The 18,273-nt window shown below is 53.0% G+C and overlaps 1 protein-coding gene and 2 pseudogenes across 1 annotated transcript; 1 reads left to right on the forward strand and 2 right to left on the reverse strand.

The window, feature by feature from the left end:
• Positions 1–1,857: 1,857 nt before the first annotated feature.
• On the reverse strand, positions 1,858–2,734 carry LOC130020316 (general transcription factor IIE subunit 2-like; annotated as a pseudogene).
• A 3,084-nt stretch (positions 2,735–5,818) lies between these two features.
• LOC130020293 (ubiquitin carboxyl-terminal hydrolase 17-like protein 6) lies at positions 5,819–7,297 on the forward strand. Its single transcript, XM_056110890.1, has one exon. The coding sequence runs from the start codon at positions 5,819–5,821 to the stop codon at positions 7,295–7,297; it is 1,479 nt and encodes a 492-aa protein (XP_055966865.1).
• Positions 7,298–14,538: 7,241 nt separating this feature from the next.
• On the reverse strand, positions 14,539–15,416 carry LOC130020387 (general transcription factor IIE subunit 2-like; annotated as a pseudogene).
• Positions 15,417–18,273: the final 2,857 nt, after the last annotated feature.

Below are 18,273 nucleotides of genomic sequence, written 5' to 3' on the forward strand. Positions count from 1 at the left end.
TCAATTCAAGTCTAATTGATTTCGACTTACTTTTGTGTATTGTTTCAGAAAGGGGCCTGAGTTTATTTTTTTTTTGGCATGTGGCTGGCCAGTTTTCTCAACATCACTTGTTGAAGAGGCTTTCCTTGTTCTACTCACATCTTCTGCCCCTTGATCAGATTAGCTGTCTGTATACCTGAGGATCTGGCTCTAAATTTTCGATTCTAACCCACTGATCTGAGTCAGTCCTTTTTTCCTGTACCATGATGTTTTAATTACTAGAGTTGTGTGGGAGAGCTTGAAGATGCCCATCCTCTTGAAAAAAGAACCTCTGACGTTGTGCCTTTGTCTCACATGACGTTGAACATTATGGACTGCAGTGCCATGGGAAGGTTGTCCTTGGCACACACCTCTGTCCCATGGGAGAGCAGGACATCAGAGACTAATTTTATGGAAATTCTGGCCCACTCCTGCCAATGGAAGACTCTGAGGCTACCCCAGGAGCCATGCTGTCTATGGAATGAGTTACTTTGTCACAGATAAGAAGTAACTTGGGAGGGGCCAGATGATTAGACCTCAAGGTCCCCATCACATACCCTGTTGACCTAAGTAGGTGACCTGATTGGTCACCCCCAATCCCTGTTCCCACAGGGCACAGGCAATCAGCATCACGCTGCTGCCCCTTCCCAGGGGTCAGCTGCAGAGAGGACCTTGGCTGGCTTCCAGGGACACATGATAGAGCCATAACACCGGTCATCTCGCAGTCCATCGGCTTCTCTTGCTTGGGTTACAAAGAACCTGAGGGGAGAAATTGCAGCAGTACTGCTACTCCAGACTCTGCCGGACCTTTCCAGAGCACATACCTAGTTTCTGTTGAGGTAGAGGTCTAAAGAGTAAGTTCTCTAAAGCAAGTTCAATCTAGTCTCCATCACAGATGGGAAGCCGGATGTTTCTCTTTGGAAAAAAGTGGAGTCAGGTCCCTCCCTGGGCACAGGGCCAATGGGTATGGGTGTTTCCAGGTCATGAACCAAGACAGCTTGAGGCTAAGATAGTTCCAGTGACCCTCAGGATGGTCCATGCTTGGGGAAGTCCCATTCCCTCCAAAGAGGTCATCATTTCATTTCTGTTTTGAACTTTTTTAAAATTGTTTTTTATTTTAATTTTTATTTATTTTTGCCTTTTGGGTCACACCCAGTGATGCTCAGGGGTTCTCCTGGCTCTGTGCTCTGGAATTACTCCTGGCACATCTTGGGGGACTCTATGGGATGCTGGGGATCTAACCCAGGTCTGAAGCAAGCAAGGCAAAAAAACGCCCTCCCCAGTCTGCTATCACTCCAGCCCCCTGCTTTTGAAACTTTAAGGAGAAAACTATACAATCTCAAGGTCAAGCATACTGTGCAGTGGGACACTGGGCCAATGGGTGACCAGGATATTCAGGTCTCTGAGGTCCCCTTGGGATCAGAAGCTGGGTGGGTGAGCTGACATCACAGTCTCATGGTCACCCACACACAAAGTCCAGCAAAATGGTTTAAACAGAGAAACTTTTATTCCTAATTGAAAACACGCTACATACTAAGCCAGTAGGAAAAAGGATTAGCTATACTCAATTCCCGTTCCCTCCCCTTGCCACATCCACAGGGCTGCGTGGTCAGGCGACCCCTGTAGCTCAGCAGCTTCCCCCAGGAAGGTCCAAGGTTCAGCGTAGAGGACCAGGTTTCCGGAGCACAGTTGCTTCCCACAGGCTCCTGCCAAGGTTTGACTGTGAGATGCTCCTCTCCTCAGTCGGAGGAAGGTGAGCAGGAATGCGGTCATCTCCAGGTCACGACTCCAACAGGGCTGGTGATTCTCTGGGTGACTCGGCTAGCCCAGCACCGGCCACTACTTCCCGGGCGCCAAGCTCGAGCACTCCTTCAGCACTCCCGCCAAGTGCTCGTTCTGCATCATCCAGCGCCGCTTCTTCTGCACAGCGGGCTTTGCCCTTCTCTGGACAGGGGCCACTTTCTTGGGTCCGGAACCCTGCATGGAGCAAATACCCCGATGCCTCAGGTACTTTGCAATGTTCTCCTCAGCCGTGGAATCCACAGGGACACTCCTCCACAGTTTCTGAAACTCCTCATCGATAGACAATTCACAGCTCTTATCGTTGAAGAAAACAATTTTCTTCTTATCAGGTCGGTTGACAAATAGTATCTGGTCCCCTAAGGCCTTGAGAGCCTTCTGGGCCTTGGGCAGTCCTTCCTCTATGTCTTCCAGAAGAATCCCTCCCAGGCCTTGCTGCTCATGCTGCTGTAAGAGCCAGAGCAGGCCCTTCCTACCTTCAGGCTGTGCTTGGGCTTGAAGGCATACTTCCCGTTGATGGCTTCAATTTTGGGATTGTTGACTAAAGCCTCACTCATAAGCCACTGCTTCTGTGTGAGTGCGATATCTAAATGCTGTATTTCATCCAGAATTTCTTCCAAAGTGAGAGGGTGTGTGTCTCCTCTCTGATACCGTGTTTTATGTGATTCACGATCTTCGCAAGAAGACCAAACTTATATCCAGAGCTTCCCGACAGAGCTTTCACGTTCAATGATCTGTTACTCTGATCAGAATTTTGGTTAGTGCCTGATGAACCTCCTTCTTCGAGTTTTGCTTTCTTCTTCTTTGGTGATGATGATGACGATGAGCAGGCAGTTCCTGATCTGTTTTCAACACCAGAAGTGGAAAGAGCTCGTTTTTTGAATAGATCCGATTCTCTCGACAGCCTTGGATCCATCATGCTGAGCCAGGAAGCCTCCCTGCCTCAGTGGGCTGCGCTCAGCTGGACAGGCTCCAGGGATGCTCTTCTAGGTCCTGATGGGGAAGAGCTTTCATGCAAGCCTGGAGGGTGGGTGCCAGACAGGGTGTGGCAGGACCTGACTGGGTCACCTGGTGGGGCTAAGGCGGGGCCAGCTTGGTGTCCACACCCTGCCTGTGCCTCCAGGGCATGAAAAAAGACACTGCTGCTGAGTGTCCTGGGAGAACCTTGCATGCACATGGCCTGTTAATCTCAGTCTTCAAGGCAGTCCTGAACAATCCCAGACTCCTCTGCAGCTCCCCCTTTCTTTTTCTTTCTTTCTTTTTTTTTTTTTTTGGCTTTCTGTAGGAAGGCAAGGAGGCTTCAGAGTTAGCCAGTTGGGATTAGCTGCTGGTCTCAGCTCCGGGCAGGCGGCCTTGGGCCTGGGGCACCCGTGAGGTGTCGGCTCAGCTGCCACAAGGAGCCTCATGAGCTGCGGCTACTCCTGAGGGACCAGCGGCAGCTGCTCTGCTCCAGGGCTGTCTCTGCTGGGGCCCAGGAGTCCCGAGCACCAGGGTTCAGTGGTCAGGAGCTCTGGGCCCAGCTTCCCAGGGTGGGTGGGCAAGGTAGGAGGGACCCAGGTGGGCCTGGTTGTAGCCTGTTGCTGGGAAAGTAGCAGGAGCTGTGTAAGGGGAAGCTGCGGCCTCACGGTTTGCAAGGGCAGGGGTTGCCAAGATCTATCTCAGACGTTAGTCCTGGCTCTGCAAGGAATCATTCCTCTCTCTCTCTGTCTCTCTCTCTCCCTCTGTCCCTCTGTCCAGAGCAGGGCCAGGCCATGAGTTTCCCAGTCCTTGCTGAGGCCCTGGTCTCTTCCTTCGGATTCCCTCCATCTACTCCATGAAATCACCCAGAGAGGGTGAAGTGGACCCTGGGGTCAACTTACTCAAAAGCAAGAAGCAGGGAGGCTGGATGTTTCTCCCTGGCAAGAGACTGAAGCCTTCGGAGTCTTCTGGCGGTGGGATGGGTGGGGGCTGTCAGGGCATGGGGGCTGCAGGATCGGGGGTCCGGGAAACGGGGGACCCACTGGTGTCAGTTCCTTCTGGGCTGCATCCAAGGGGACAGCGTGTAGGCCCAGAGCTGCCGAACCCTCAGAGCTGAGCTGAGGGTGTGGGGTCTCCGGATGGGAATTTCAGAGCTGTCTCCCTGCCCATCACTGGGACTGGAGGAGGGGCCACAGTTTCTCCTGGCAGGCTTCTGGGGGGAGTTCCATCTCAGCCGACCCCTCTGCATATCCTAAACCTTCCTGCAAGACGCCCAGCTTCACTTTATTGTGCAAAACTCCAGGATCCCCGCCCCCCGCAGATCAAGACCAAGCCCCTCGCAGCACAGCTAGACTGTAGCTGGGAGGCGTTTGCCCCATGGGCCCAGCCCAGGTTGGTTCCCTATGTCTCCTGATGTCCTCTGAACCAACAGATCTATTCCCGAGAAGGGGTCTTCTGGTCCAGATAGTAAGCAGCGAGGCCGAGAGGGAGCAGTTCAGTTTGAAGAAGATCCGTTTGGCTTGGACAAGCTTCTGGAAGAAGCCAATAAGCACGGTGCCTCTAAAAGACCTTCAGATAGCAGCCGCCCCAAGGAACGTGAGCATGAAGGCAAGAAGAGAAGAAGGGAATAGAGGCGCCTCTCTGGGAGCATGAACTGTGTGACTCAGTGATAGCACCCAGGTCAAACTTGATCTGCAGCAACCAGAATGAACATGAAATCTGAAGGGTCAGAATCCAGGCCTCCTTTTTATTTAGAGATATGGGGGTGCAAACTCTACTGCCATGGGGGTCCCCTACCACACCGCCCTGCGACATGGCAGAGGAAAGGAATGTGGCTTGTGTGTCATTTCCTTTCCTATTGGTTTAGTGCATTTTCAGTGAGGATTAAAGGTTTCTGTGTTTAAAACAACCGGCTGCGATTTGTCTGTGTGTGTGACCATCAGACTGAGACATCAGCTCACCCTCCCATCTTCTGATCCCAAGGGGAACTCAGAGATCTGAAAATCCTGGTGGCCAGTGGTCACCGGCATTCCCCCTTCAGCCAGGTAACCCCAATGACTGCCTCAGTAAGGGTCCAGATTTCAGAATAGCAACAGGAAGTTACCAACAGCTGCTTGTTTCCACAATCCAAATTCGCTGACATACTCCTGTCCTGAATCCACCGCCTCAGGACGGATCTCACCAAGGTAAGATCTGCTGACAATGCTGGTATGTGGGTTTTGTGACTGATATTTCCTGGCATTCATGGAGTTGAGATGGGCTACCCCCGCTGACTTCCTAATTCACACGAAGCACTGGCCGTCACCTCTGGAACCAACTCCGCAGCACCCTGTAAGCGCTACTCCGGCCTTGCTTCAGGGACCCCTAAATAAATCTTGAAAGAGATCAAAAACCGCAGAAAAGCTTGGACCCATGCATGGCTGAACAGACTGGGTAAATTGGAGAGTTGGCCTGTGTCCTCCCAAGCAGAGCCCCTGGCAGCCACCTGCATCCACAATCCAAAATCGCCACCATCCCCTCAGCCTGACTCTATCTTCTCAGGATCACCGAACCAAGATACCACTTGATCACTTGATGACCAGACATCCTGTTACTCATGCATTTGCTTGAACAGGTGCCAGTAATGTCTCAATTCATCCCAGTCGCGTGCTAGTGAAGTCTGAGGAGGTGCCACGCCAGTCTGAAGGGCCTCTGGAGACACAGCACCCCAGGGGTCCAGTGGCCTTAGGGCCTCTGTAACTGGCCAAGCCCTGTGCTTGCCACACCCTTTTGTGGCCAGCCTCTTAGGGGTCATTTGATCACAGGGCGTGGTCACACACCCTACTCTCCCCTCAACCGGATTGGACAAGTTGCAGATTGGTGGGCAGAGCCTGTGCTGGACGGGGCTGCATCTACGTATTTAGGGACTCGCCTGCCAGGGGGCTGAGCTTCTTTCCAGCGCTCTGCCAAGGGAAGTCGACGTCCTGACGCAGTCTTCATCGCAGAGTTCTGGAGATACGGAGGCCCCTTCTCTGCACTGGGCAGCTTCCACTCAAGCCAAGAGATGGCACAAGCCGCATCCTGGAGCAGCAAGAAGAACGCTGGGGTCTGCAGCGACGCACTCCTGACTGAGGCCGCCCCACACTTGTGGCCCACGACTTCCCAGGTGGGTCTGGCTCCGCAGGGCCAGGGGTGGGCTGGCGCCAAGGCTCTCCCTCCCGAGAGGAAGACAGGATGTGCGGTGGGAGCCGGGCTGCGGAACGTCGGGAACAGCTGCTACGTGAACGCTGCCCTGCAGTGTCTGACCTACACTCCGGCCCTGGCCAGCTGGGCAGCGTCCGGACTTCATTGTGGCTCCCACGGCCAGCGGCCCTGCTGCAGGGCATGCGGGGTGCGGAAGCACATCAGCCGGGCCCTGCGGAGCCCTGGGGAGGTCCTCGTGCCTTGCCCATCGCTGCTGGCCGGATTCCACAGGCAGCGGCAGGAAGACGCGCACGAATTCCTCATGTCCACGCTGGACGCCATGCAGCAAAGCTGCCCACAGGGCGGCGGGAAGAGGCCAGCCGACATCCCGGGCATCTTTGGAGGCCGCTGGCGGTCCCAGGTGCAGTGTCTGCGCTGCCTGGCCATCTCCGACACCTTTGAGCCTTACCTGGACGTGGGGCTGGACGTGGGAGTGGCTCCGAGCGTGGCCCAAGCCCTGCGAGAGCTGGTGAAGCCCGAGAGACTGGAGGGGCCGGACGCCTACCTGTGCGGCACCTGCGGCCAGAAGACGACCGCCACCAAGACGCTGACCCTGCACGCGGCCTCGCGGGTCCTGATGCTGGTGCTGAAAAGGTTCTGCCAGGACGGCGGCGCCAAGCTGGCTGGTCACGTGAGCTACCCCGAGTGCCTGGACGTGGGCAGCTGCATGTCGGAGCCCCAGGAGGGGCGTCTCGTCTACCTGCTCTACGCCGTCCTGGTGCACACCGGCTGGACCTCTCACAGTGGCCACTACCTGTGCTACGTCAGAGCGGCAGACGGCCAGTGGTACCAGATGGACGACACCAAGGTCAGTGCCTGCGACGTTTCCCGCGTCCTCAGCCAGCAGGCCTATGTCCTGTTCTACACGCAGAAGGCCGAGTGGGACAGAGGCGTCGGCCACGGGGGCTGGGCCAACCCGGAGGGGCCAGGCTGCGTGTCCTCAGCGATCCCCGGGGACCAGCCGGGCCGCCCTGCCTGCGAACTCGAGCCCTTGGTGTTTGGGCACCCCGAGCTTGGCGAGGACTCTCCTGGCATCAGCCTGGACTGCTGGAGGCGGCTCCAGGAGCAGAGCCGGCCCAAGCCACCGCCCAACCTCAGGAAGACGGACGCCACCCTGCCCGCCAACGCCGTGGTCATCCACGGCTCCAGACACGGGCACGGGGCGCCCCGGGAGCAGCCTGCGCCCCCGAAAGCTGCCCCAGAAACGTGTGCCACGGCCGCCAAGAGGAAGGGCAGGAAAGGCCAGAAAAGCCAGCGGGTCCTGCACAGCCTTCAGCTCCCACGGGGGCCCCGCCTCTGACAGCCCAGCAGCGCCACACCCAGCCTGGCCCCGAGTGCCTGCGCTCTGCTGCCTGCGGGACGTTTTTCCTGTGACCCAGACGCGGCTGGACGCTTCCCCCTCCTTTGACTTTACCGGGACACCCAAACATAAGACCTGGGGTGGGGACCCAACTTCCAGCACTCAGAGCTGTTCTCCGGGGAAGCCTTGCAGGCTGCACCATCTTCCTGGTGATTTATAGCTGTATACTCATTGTTTGTTATTTTATGCATTTGATTTATAACTTTTGTGTGATCCTAGACATTTTAATAAAATGATTTTTATAAAAATGCACTGGCGTAATTCTTCTTTTTTCTTGGTTTGTTTTGTCATGTTGGGGCCACATCCATCAATGCTCACTACTTCCTCCTGACTCCGTGCTCAGGGATCAATCCTTTATGATTGTATGGACTGTATGATTCACGGGAGTGAACTGGGGTGGAAAGTGTGCAAAGTGAGTTCCTTTGGTTCCAGGATAAATTGCAAACAAATTCATGTAGCCAAGCCCACCATATCACCCTCCCCATTTGGCCAAATATCTGTAATGCCGATGTTCTGAAATATGGAATCTTAGATTTTCTGCACCATCTTGCTCCTTGAGCTGTACAAAAATGACCAACCTCACAGGCATTAACCCAAAGAAACACACCAGCTGTATACAAATTGTTTGTGACTTTATATATTGATTTATAACTTTTATATGATCCTAGACATTTTAAGGAAAATGACTTTTCTAAAAATGTGCTGGCATAACTCTATTTTTGTTTGTTTTGTCATGTTTCGGGAAATACCCCGCAAAGTTCACAACCTCCTCCTGCGTATGCTCAGAGATCTACTCCTCCAATCTCACGTAACCATGTTAATCAATGCAGGGACTGAACTGGGGGCGGAGGGTATCGTGCAAAGTAAATTTTTTGTCCTCTGCACTGTATCTCACCAGTCTCAACTGAAAAAAAATCAACAAAAAAAAGACCAAGCTTCACAAGATGGCTACTAGATGCTTCTAAATTAATCCTATTTAGCCGAGAATTTGTCACAATTATGTGGTGAAAGATGGAATCTAGGTTTTCCCGGGCCAGCATATTCCTTGGGCTCCACTAAAACACTGATTTCACACATCTGCCTAAAGAAACACACCCAGTAGTAGAACGGACTGGCCAGTTCTCGTGCTACCTGCCCTGTTTCCTAAGAGGTCTTGAGGGTGGCAAAATCAGGGCATCTTGGCAGCTTGCGGGAAAGGTTCCCTTTTCTGAGAACCACCTCCACGTGGCCAGTTTCAGAGCCGACTTGGGAGTGTGAAGCTTCCAGGAGGTATGGTGAGAAGTCACCGCACTCCCTTTTGCTCTTTCTGGGCAGACGGGAGGAGTGTGTGCAGATGTGGACATAGGTGCCAACCTGCTACTGGGGGGCAATGTGGAGCACAGTCGGCTTTCCAGGGCTGTCACTCCCTGCCACACCACACGAATGGCCCTTGCATTGGGTTTGGGTTATGGCACACCTTGGGGCGCTCAGGATTTACTCCTGGCTCTGCACCAAGGGATCCCACTAGCTGGAGCTCAGGAAACCCTGTGGATTGCTGAGGCTCAAACCCAGGTCAGCAGCATGCAAAGCCAGCACCTACCACACATTAATATCGAGACCCACAGGAGCACAACAGTTTTTGAAAGAGCAAATACCTCCTATATCTGTTGGGATTGAGGTTGGAGAAGATAGAATGGTTGGACTGAGAAACCAGAAATGCTGAAAGAGCTCATGTGGGTCTGTCGTACGTGCCCGGAGGGAGGAGTGTGGGAAGATGGTGGGAAGTACACAGACTGGGAGGGGGAGGTGGCGCCATTTAACGACTAAGTTGTGACATCCTGCAAGTCTGCTGTGGGAAGCTGGCCCTTTAACTGACCAAGGGCCTACGTGCCTGTGCTATGTCTTCTAGCTCTGGGTGTGCCCTGCACTCTCTACTCCCTTACCTGTTGCCACTCTTGGGTCCCCTGACTGCATTTTATTGATTGCTATTGTGAGCCCCTGCATTTTTAACCAGATTACCTTTTGTTAGACAACAGATGGCTTCTCTATCTGCCAACCTCATACAAGTGCATTACCACCGCCTGGCAATGGAAGATGCTTCCCTGCACTATGCAGCCTACTGCAGAGAATGGTTCACAGGTTGTGGTTAGTTGGAACCAACCTTGAGTTGTTCTTGGCCAGCTCCCCCGCCCCTCTCTGATCTGACACTCTGAGTATGAAAGAGTCGGACTTTACCCTATTCCATTTTTGTTCAACTGCTAGGTGTCTGGCAAAGCACTGCAAGGGAGGCCTCATGGCTGCTTCCGACTCCCTGTGGAGTACACTGGGCCTGCATGGAGGTTTCTTCTGCCTAGCCTGGCCTTTTTCCGCAGCTCCCCTCCGCTAGTAGGGTGAGCAGGGGAAATAGGCTTTATTTACTCTCCTCCCCTCCGCAAAACAGAGGTCTTCTTGATATCCTGCAGGGGTCCAGTCAATGCTCCCCCTAGCTGGCGTCTTTTATAATAAAGGAAGGGGGAGATGTGGGAAGCTGGCCCTTTAACTGACCAAGGGCCTACGTGCCTGTGCTATGTATGGTTATCTTGGCCTCTGTGACCCTGAATAAGCGGGTCCTGACTAGCGCAAATCTGGTACTGCGTCTGCTCTGACCGCAGCCTATGAGCTATGTATGTTTATCTAAAAGAAAACATTTGTCACAGCTAGCCCAAGAATAAGAAGTAACTGACACTGACTAATCAAGCACATGGAACATGTAGTTTTTGTAACTCTCCTAACAATGTACGATATGACCTAGTGATGTAATTGCCTTCTGTGATGTAAGCATAGTTTCCTGCGTCGCAAAGTATATAATACCCCTGCTGCCCTGAATAAAGTCCTGTCCTGTCTTGTCCTGTCTCTTTTTCTCTATTTCTAAACTGAACTCTGTCTCTTGTGTCTTGTGTCTTCATTCGGTTGGTCCCTCCTTGCACCTACGGGTCCTAGGGCCACCTCCACGGGCCGGAGAGTGGTCTGGCGGGGCCCCCCGCACTGGGGGAGAAGGCAGCTCAGATAGAGAGGGAAGCACCAAGTAAAGGGTGTTGGGAGGACCCTCCCAGGATGAGAGACGCATGCTGAAAGTAGACTATAGACCAAACATGATTGCCACTCAATGCCTCTTTTGCAAACCACAGCACCCAAAAGGAGAGAGAAAACAAAAGGGAATGCCCTGCCACAGGAGTGGGGTGGGAGGGATGCTGGGAGCTTTGGAGGTGGGGAATGGGCACTGGGAGAGAGATAGATAATCACTGTATAACTGAAACCCAAGCACAAAAATTTGTAAGTCTACAACTGTACCTCATGGTATTTCAGTAATAATATAAGCAAGCACGGTGTTCCCATTGTTCATCAATTTGCTCGAGCGGGCCCAATAACATGTCCATCATGAGACTCATTGTTACTGTGTTTTGCGTATTGAATACGTCACAGGTAGCTTGCCAGGCTCTGTCGCGTGGGCAAGATACTCTGGGTAGCTTGCCGGGCTCTCCAAGAGTGGCGGAGGAATCGAACTCGAGTCGGCCATGTTGGCTGCATGCAAGGCAAATGCCCGACCACTGTGCTATCGCTCCAGCCCTTCAGTAATAAAAGTTTTTTTTTTAAAGATCCAGAATGTCCAGTCTCTGTTACTTTGCATGCAAACCGTTACACAAACCCTGGTGAGTTCCCTCCTGGCAGCACAGCCGGGCATCCAATGATAAAACATTCCTAGAAGATGCTGTTTCTCGGATTCTGCTTTTGTGAAGACATGGTAGGTTCAGTGAGAGCTGCCAGAGGTGGAACTGATGGGACACCTGGGCAAATCTCAAAACGGCTCAAAGGGAGCTGTCAGCGGTAACTTCTGCCTTTCAGACCTGGAATATTCTAGTTCATTTTGGGTTGTTGGGCCAGACAGCTTTCATCACAAACTGCTGGCCATGAACACAGGCTCTGGGGTTACCAAACCCTCTGTGTCGGGGCCTCGTATTCTGAAACTGCCCCTCGGTCCTTTTTGGGGACCAAAACGGGCTTGGGGTGGGGCTGCACCTCGTCCTCCTCATCCGCTCCCTCGTCATGTCCTTCGCTGCTGTCTGCCTGTGCCACATGCCCGGCCTGTCCTTCTGCCTCTGAGTCCCTTTCTCCTGCTGCTCCTGCTTCCACAGTTTCCCGATGTCAGGCTAATCCTGTTTGTGCGGCCTCAGTGATGCGGTTCTGCAGACTCCGGAGCTGAGATTCTCTCAGGGGATCTTCGTCCCAGGCCTCAGGAGCTGCCACTTGCTCCAGGGTTTTTGGAGAGAACAGACACGCTCCATCCTCATCCTCTGAGGACTCCGGGGGGCATAGTCAGGCTGCTTTCCCGAGAAGTACCATTTGACCTGCCACGCACCTGTTTCCTAAGTGTGCCTGGACGCGAAATCGTGATTGCTGCAGTGCTGACTCCAACAGGGGAGGCTGGGTTGCCATTTTTATGTTGCTGCTGGCATGCAGGGAGGGCCAGGGAGGGCCAGTCAAAAACAGAGTGCTGCCCTTCTGCTCTGTCACACGGGCACCAGCGCTCAGTCGCAACCTCATCTTGGGCTTTCCTGGACCAATGCAGCAACTTCCAAGTCTCAGTCTCAGAGGGACAGTCTCAGACGGGTGCTCTCCAAGGTACCATCTCATAGGGAAACTCTCAGAGGGATGCTTTCAAAGGGATGCTCTTCCACTTCTGGAGGGGTAAGGGCTTTTACGAAAGTGAGGAAGGTGGGTGCCAGACAGGGTGTGGCAGGACCTGCCTGGGTCACTGGGTAGGACTAGGGCGGGCCCAGCTTGGTATCCACACTCTCTCTGTGTCTCCAGGGAATGAAAAAAGGCTATTTCTGCTGTGTGTCCTGGGAGAGCCATACATGCTCATGGCCTGATAATCTCACTCCTCAGGATCGCTCTGAATAATCCCAGACTTATCTTCGGCTCCCCCTTTCTGCAGGGAGGCGAAGTGGGGTTGGGTGACCGAGAATAGACCAGACAGGCCCTCAGCTCTTTCCTGGTCCCTTGTTGGCAGAGCCCTCTGGGCTCCGTGCGGAACTCCTGCTGATCTTTGTCCCACTGTCTTTGTCTGAGCTTCTGTGTGAGCAGGGGCACCTTAGGGCTCAGCAGAGAGATTCTGCTTGTCTTAGGGGCCCCTTCCCTCCAGCTCCCTGGGGTGTCTTTATTTTGGGCACCACTTCCCTTGAAGTCAGAAGCTTTTGAATGTAGTCCCACTTGTTTATATTTGCTCTGTTTGTTGGGTCAGTGCCTTGACTCCTTAGAGATGCATCTAGCGCCAATGTCATGGAGAGTTCCACTCATGTTCTCCTAAGATCTTCTCAATTCAAGTCTAATTGATTTCGACTTACTTTTATGTATTGTGTCAGAAAGGGGCCTGAGTTTATTTTTTTGGCATGTGGCTGGCCAGTTTTCTCAACATCACTTGTTGAAGAGGCTTTCCTTGATCTACTCACATCTTCTGCTCCTTGATCAGATTAGCTGTCTGTATACCTGAGGATCTGGCTCTAAATTTTCAATTCTAACCCACTGATCTGAGTCAGTCCTTTTTTCCTGTACCATGATGTTTTAATTACTAGAGCTGTGTGGGACAGCTTGAAGATGCCCATCCTCTTGAAAAAAGAACCTCTGATGTTGTGCCTTTGTCTCTCCTGAGGTTGAACATTATGGACTGCAGTGCCATGGGAAGGTTGTCCTTGGCACACACCTCTGTCCCACGGGAGAGCAGGACATCGGAGACTAATTTTATGGAAATTCTGGCCAACTCCTGCCAATGGAAGACTCTGAAACTACCCCAGGAGCTATCCTGTCTATGGAATGAGTTACTTTGTCACAGATAAGAAGTAACTTGGGAGGGGCCAGATGATTAGACCTCAAGGTCCCCATCACATACCCTGTTGACCTAAGTAGGTGACCTGATTGGTCACCCCCAATCCCTGTTCCCACAGGGCACAGGCAATCAGCATCACGCTGCTGCCCCTTCCCAGGGGTCGGCTGCAGAGAGGCCCTTGGCTGGCTTCCAGGGACACATGATAGAGCCATAACACCGGTCATCTCGCAGTCCATCGGCTTCTCTTGCTTGGGTTACAAAGAACCTGAGGGGAGTCATTGCAGCAGTGCTGCTAATCCAGACTCTGCCGGACTTTTCCAGAGTACATACCTAGTTTCTGTTGAGGTAGAGGCCTAAAGAGTAGGTTCTCTAAAGCAAGTTCATTCTTGTCTGCATCACAGATGGGAAGCCGGATGTTCCTCTTTGGAAAAAAGTGGTGTCAGGTCCCTCCCTGGGCACAGGGCCAATGGGTATGGGTTTTTCCAGGTCATGAACCAAGACAGCTTGAGGCTAAGATGGTTCCAGTGACCCTCAGGATGGTCCATGCTTGTGGCAGTCCCATTCTCTCCAAAGAGGTCATCATTTCATTTCTGTTTTGAACTTTTTTAAAATTGTTTTTTAATTTTAATTTTTATTTATTTTTGCCTTTTGGGTCACACCCAGTGATGCTCAGGGGTTCTCCTGGCTCTGTGCTCTGGAATTACTCCTGGCACATCTCGGGGGACTCTATGGGATGCTGGGGATCTAACCCAGGTCTGAAGCAAGCAAGGCAAAAAAACGCCCTCCCCACTCTGCTATCACTCCAGCCCCCTGCTTTTGAAACTTTAAGGAGAAAACTCTACAATCTCAAGGTCATGCATACTGTGCAGTGGGACACTGGACCAACGGGTGACCAGGATTTTCAGATCTCAGAGGTTCCTTAGGATCAGAAGAAGGGCAGTAAGCTGACATCTCAGTCTCATGGTCACCCACACACAAAGTCCAGCAAGATGGTTTAAACAGAGAAACTTTTATTCCTAATTGAAAACACGCTACATACTAAGCCAATAGGAAAAAACTATACTCAATTCCCATCCCCTCCCCATGCCACATCCACAAGGCTGCGTGGTCAGGCGACCCCTGTAGCTCAGCAGCTTCCCCCAGGAAGTTCCCAAGGTTCAGCGTAGAGGACCAGGTTTCCGGAGCACAGTTGCTTCCCACGGGCTCCTGCCAAGGTTTGACTGTGAGATGCTCCTCTCCTCAGTCGGAGGAAGGTGAGCAGGAATGCGGTCATCTCCAGGTCACGACTCCAACAGGGCTGGTGATTCTCTGGGTGACTTGGCTTGGCCAGCACCGGCCACTACTTCCCGGGCGCCGAGCTCGAGCACTCCTTCAGCACTCCCGCCAAGTGCTCGTTCTGCATCTTCCAGCACCGCTTCTTCTGCACAGCGGGCTTTGCCCTTCTCTGGACAGGGGCCACTTTCTTGGGTCCGGAACCCTGCATGGAGGAAATACCCCGATGCCTCAGGTACTTTGCAATGTTCTCCTCATCCGTGGAATCCACAGGGACACTCCTCCACAGTTTCTGAAACTCCTCATCGATAGACAATTCACAGCTCTTATCGTTGAAGAAAACAATTTTCTTCTTATCAGGTCGGTTGACAACTAGTATCTGGTCCCCTAAGGCCTTGAGAGCCTTCTGGGCCTTGGGCAGTCCCTCCTCTAGGTCTTCCAGAAGAATCCCTCCCAGGCCTCGCTGCTCATGCTGCTGTAAGAGCCGGAGCAGGCCCTTCTTACCTTTCAGGCTGTGCTTGGGCTTGAAGGCATACTTCCCGTTGATGGCTTCAATTTTGGCATTCTTGACTAAAGCCTCACTCATAAACCACTGTCCCTGTGTGAGTCCGATATCTAAATGCTGTATTTCATCCAGAATTTCTTCCAAAGTGAGAGGGTGTGTGTCTCCTCTCTGATGCCGTGTTTTATGTGGTTCACGATCTTCGCAAGAAGACCAAACTTATATCCAGAGCTTCCCGACAGAGCTTTCACGTTCAATGATCTGTTACTCTGATCAGAATTTTGTTTAGTGCCTGATGAACCTCCTTCTTCGAGTTTTGCTTTCTTCTTCTTTGGTGATGATGATGACGATGAGCAGGCAGTTCCTGATCTGTTTTCAACACCAGAAGTGAAAAGAGCTCGTTTTTTGAATAGCTCCCGTTCTCTCGACAGGCTTGGATCCATCATGCTGAGCCAGGAAGCCTCCCTGCCTCAGTGGGCTGCGCTCAGCTGGACAGGCTCCAGGGATGCTCTTCTAGGTCCTGATGAGGAAGAGCTTTTATGCAAGCCTGGAGGGTGGGTGCCAGACAGGGTGTGGCAGGACCTGACAGGGTCACCTGGTGGGGCTAAGGCGGGGCCAGCTTGGTGTCCACACCCTGTCTGTGCCTCCAGGGCATGAAAATAGACACCCTTGCTGAGTGTCCTGGGAGAATCTTGCATGCACATGGCCTGTTCATCTCAGTCTTCAAGGCAGTCCTGAACAATCCCAGACTCCTCTGCAGCTCCCCCTTTCTTTTTTTCCTTTTTTCTTTTTTTGCTTTCTGTAGGAAGGCAAGGAGGCTTCAGAGTTAGCCAGTTGGGATTAGCTGCTGGTGTCAGCTCCGGGCAGGCGGCCTTGGGCCTGGGGCACCCGTGAGGTGTGGGCTCAGCTGCCACAAGGAGCCTCATGAGCTGCGGCTACTCCTGAGGGACCAGCGGCAGCTGCTCTGCTCCAGGCCTGTCTCTGCTGGGGCCCAGGGGTCCCGAGGACTAGGGTTCTGTGGTCAGGGGCTCCGGGCCCAGCTTCCCACGTGGGCGGGCGAGGTAGGAGAAACCCAGGTGGGCCTGGTTGTAGCCTTTTGCTTGGAAAGTAGCAGGAGCTGTGTAAGGGGAAGCTGCGGCCTCACTGTTTGCAAGGGCAGCGGTTGCCAAGATCTATCTCAGAGGTTAGTCCTGGCTCTGCAAGTAATCATTCCTCTCTCTCTCTCACTGTCTCTCTCTCTCTCTCTCTCTCTCTCTCTGTCTCTCTCTCTCTCCCTCTGTCCCTCTGTCCAGAGCAGGGCCAGGCCATGAGTTTCACAGTCCTTGCTGAGGCCCTGGTCTCTTCCTTCGGATTCCCTCAATCTACTCCATGAAATCACCCAGAGAGGGTGAAGTGGACCCTGGGGTCAACTTACTCAAAAGCAAAAAGCAGGGAGGCTGGATGTTTCTCCCTCGCAAGAGACTGAAGCCTTCGGAGTCTTCTGGCGGCGGGATGGGTGGGGGCTGTCAGGTCAGGGGGACTGCGGGATCGGGGATCCGGGAAACAGGGGACCCACTGGTGTCAGTTCCTTCTGGGCTTCATCCAAGGGGAGAGCATGTAGGCCCAGAGCTGCCGAAACCTCAGAGCTGAGCTGAGAGTGTGGGGGCTCCGGATGGGAATTTCAGAGCTGTCTCCCTACCCATCACTGGGGCTCGAGGAGGGACCACAGTTTCTCCTGGCAGGTTTCTGGGGGGAGTTCCATCTCAGCCAACCCCTCTGCATATCCTAAACCTTCCTGCAAGACGCCCAGCTTCACTTTATTGTGCAAAACTCCAGGATCCCCGCCCCCTGCAGATCAAGACCAAGCCCCTCGCAGCACAGCTAGACTGTAGCTGGGAGGCGTTTGCCCCATGGGCCCAGCCCAGGTTGGTTCCCTATGTCTCCTGATGTCCTCTGAACCAACAGATCTATTCCCGAGAAGGGGTCTTCTGGTCCAGATAGTAAGTAGCGAGGCCGAGAGGGAGCAGTTCAGTTTGAAGAAGATCCGTTTGGCTTGGACAAGCTTCTGGAAGAAGCCAATAAGCACGGTGCCTCTAAAAGACCTTCAGATAGCAGCTGCCCCAAGGAACGTGAGCATGAAGGCAAGAAGAGAAGAAGGGAATAGAGGCGCCTCTCTGGGAGCATGAACTGTGTGACTCAGTGATAGCACCCAGGTCAAACTTGATCTGCAGCAACCAGAATGAACATGAAATCTGAAGGGTCAGAATCCAGGCCTCCTTTTTATTTAGAGATATGGGGGTGCAAACTCTACTGCCATGGGGGTCCCCTACCACACCGCCCTGCGACATGGCAGAGGAAAGGAATGTGGCTTGTGTGTCATTTCCTTTCCTATTGGTTTAGTGCATTTTCAGTGAGGATTAAAGGTTTCTGTGTTTAAAACAACCGGCTGCGATTTGTCTGTGTGTGTGACCATCAGACTGAGACATCAGCTCACCCTCCCATCTTCTGATCCCAAGGGGAACTCAGAGATCTAAAAATCCTGGTGGCCAGTGGTCACCAGCATTCCCGCTTCAGCCAGGTAACCCCAGTGACTGCCTCAGTAAGGGTCCAGATTTCAGAATAGCAACAGGAAGTTACCAACAGCTGCTTGTTTCCACAATCCAAATTCGCTGCCATACTCCTGTCCTGACTCCACCGTCTCAGGACGGACCTCACCAAGGTAAGATCTGCTGAAAATGCTGGTGTGTGGGTTTTGTGACTGAAATCTCCTGGCATTCATGGAGTTGAGATGGGCTACCCCCGCTGACTTCCTAATACACACGGAAGCACTGGCCGTCACCCCTGGAACCAACTCCACAGCACCCTGTAAGCGCTACTCCGGCCTTGCTTCAGGGACCCCTAAATAAATCTTGAAAGAGATCAAAAACCGCAGAAAAGCTTGGACCCATGCATGGCTGAACAGACTGGGTAAATTGGAGAGTTGGCCTGTGTCCTCCCAAGCAGAGCCCCTAGCAGCCACGTGCTTCCACAATCCAAAATCGCCACCATCCCCTCAGCCTGACTCTAACGTCTCAGGATGACCGAACCAAGATACCACTTGATCACTTGATCAACACACATCCTGTTACTAATGCATTTGCTCGAGCAGGTGCCAGTAATGTCTCCATTCATCCCAGTCACATGCTAGCGTAGACTGAGGAGGTGCCACGCCAGTCTGAAGGGCCTCTGGAGACACAGCACCCCAGGGATCCAGTGGCCATAGGGCCTCCGTAACTGGCCAAGCCCTGTGCTTGCCACACCCTTTTGTGGCCAGCCTCTTAG

The sequence above is a fragment of the Sorex fumeus genome, unplaced genomic scaffold (assembly GCF_029834395.1).
Source record: "Sorex fumeus unplaced genomic scaffold, SorFum_2.1 ptg000011l, whole genome shotgun sequence".
Lineage (NCBI taxonomy): Eukaryota > Metazoa > Chordata > Mammalia > Eulipotyphla > Soricidae > Sorex > Sorex fumeus.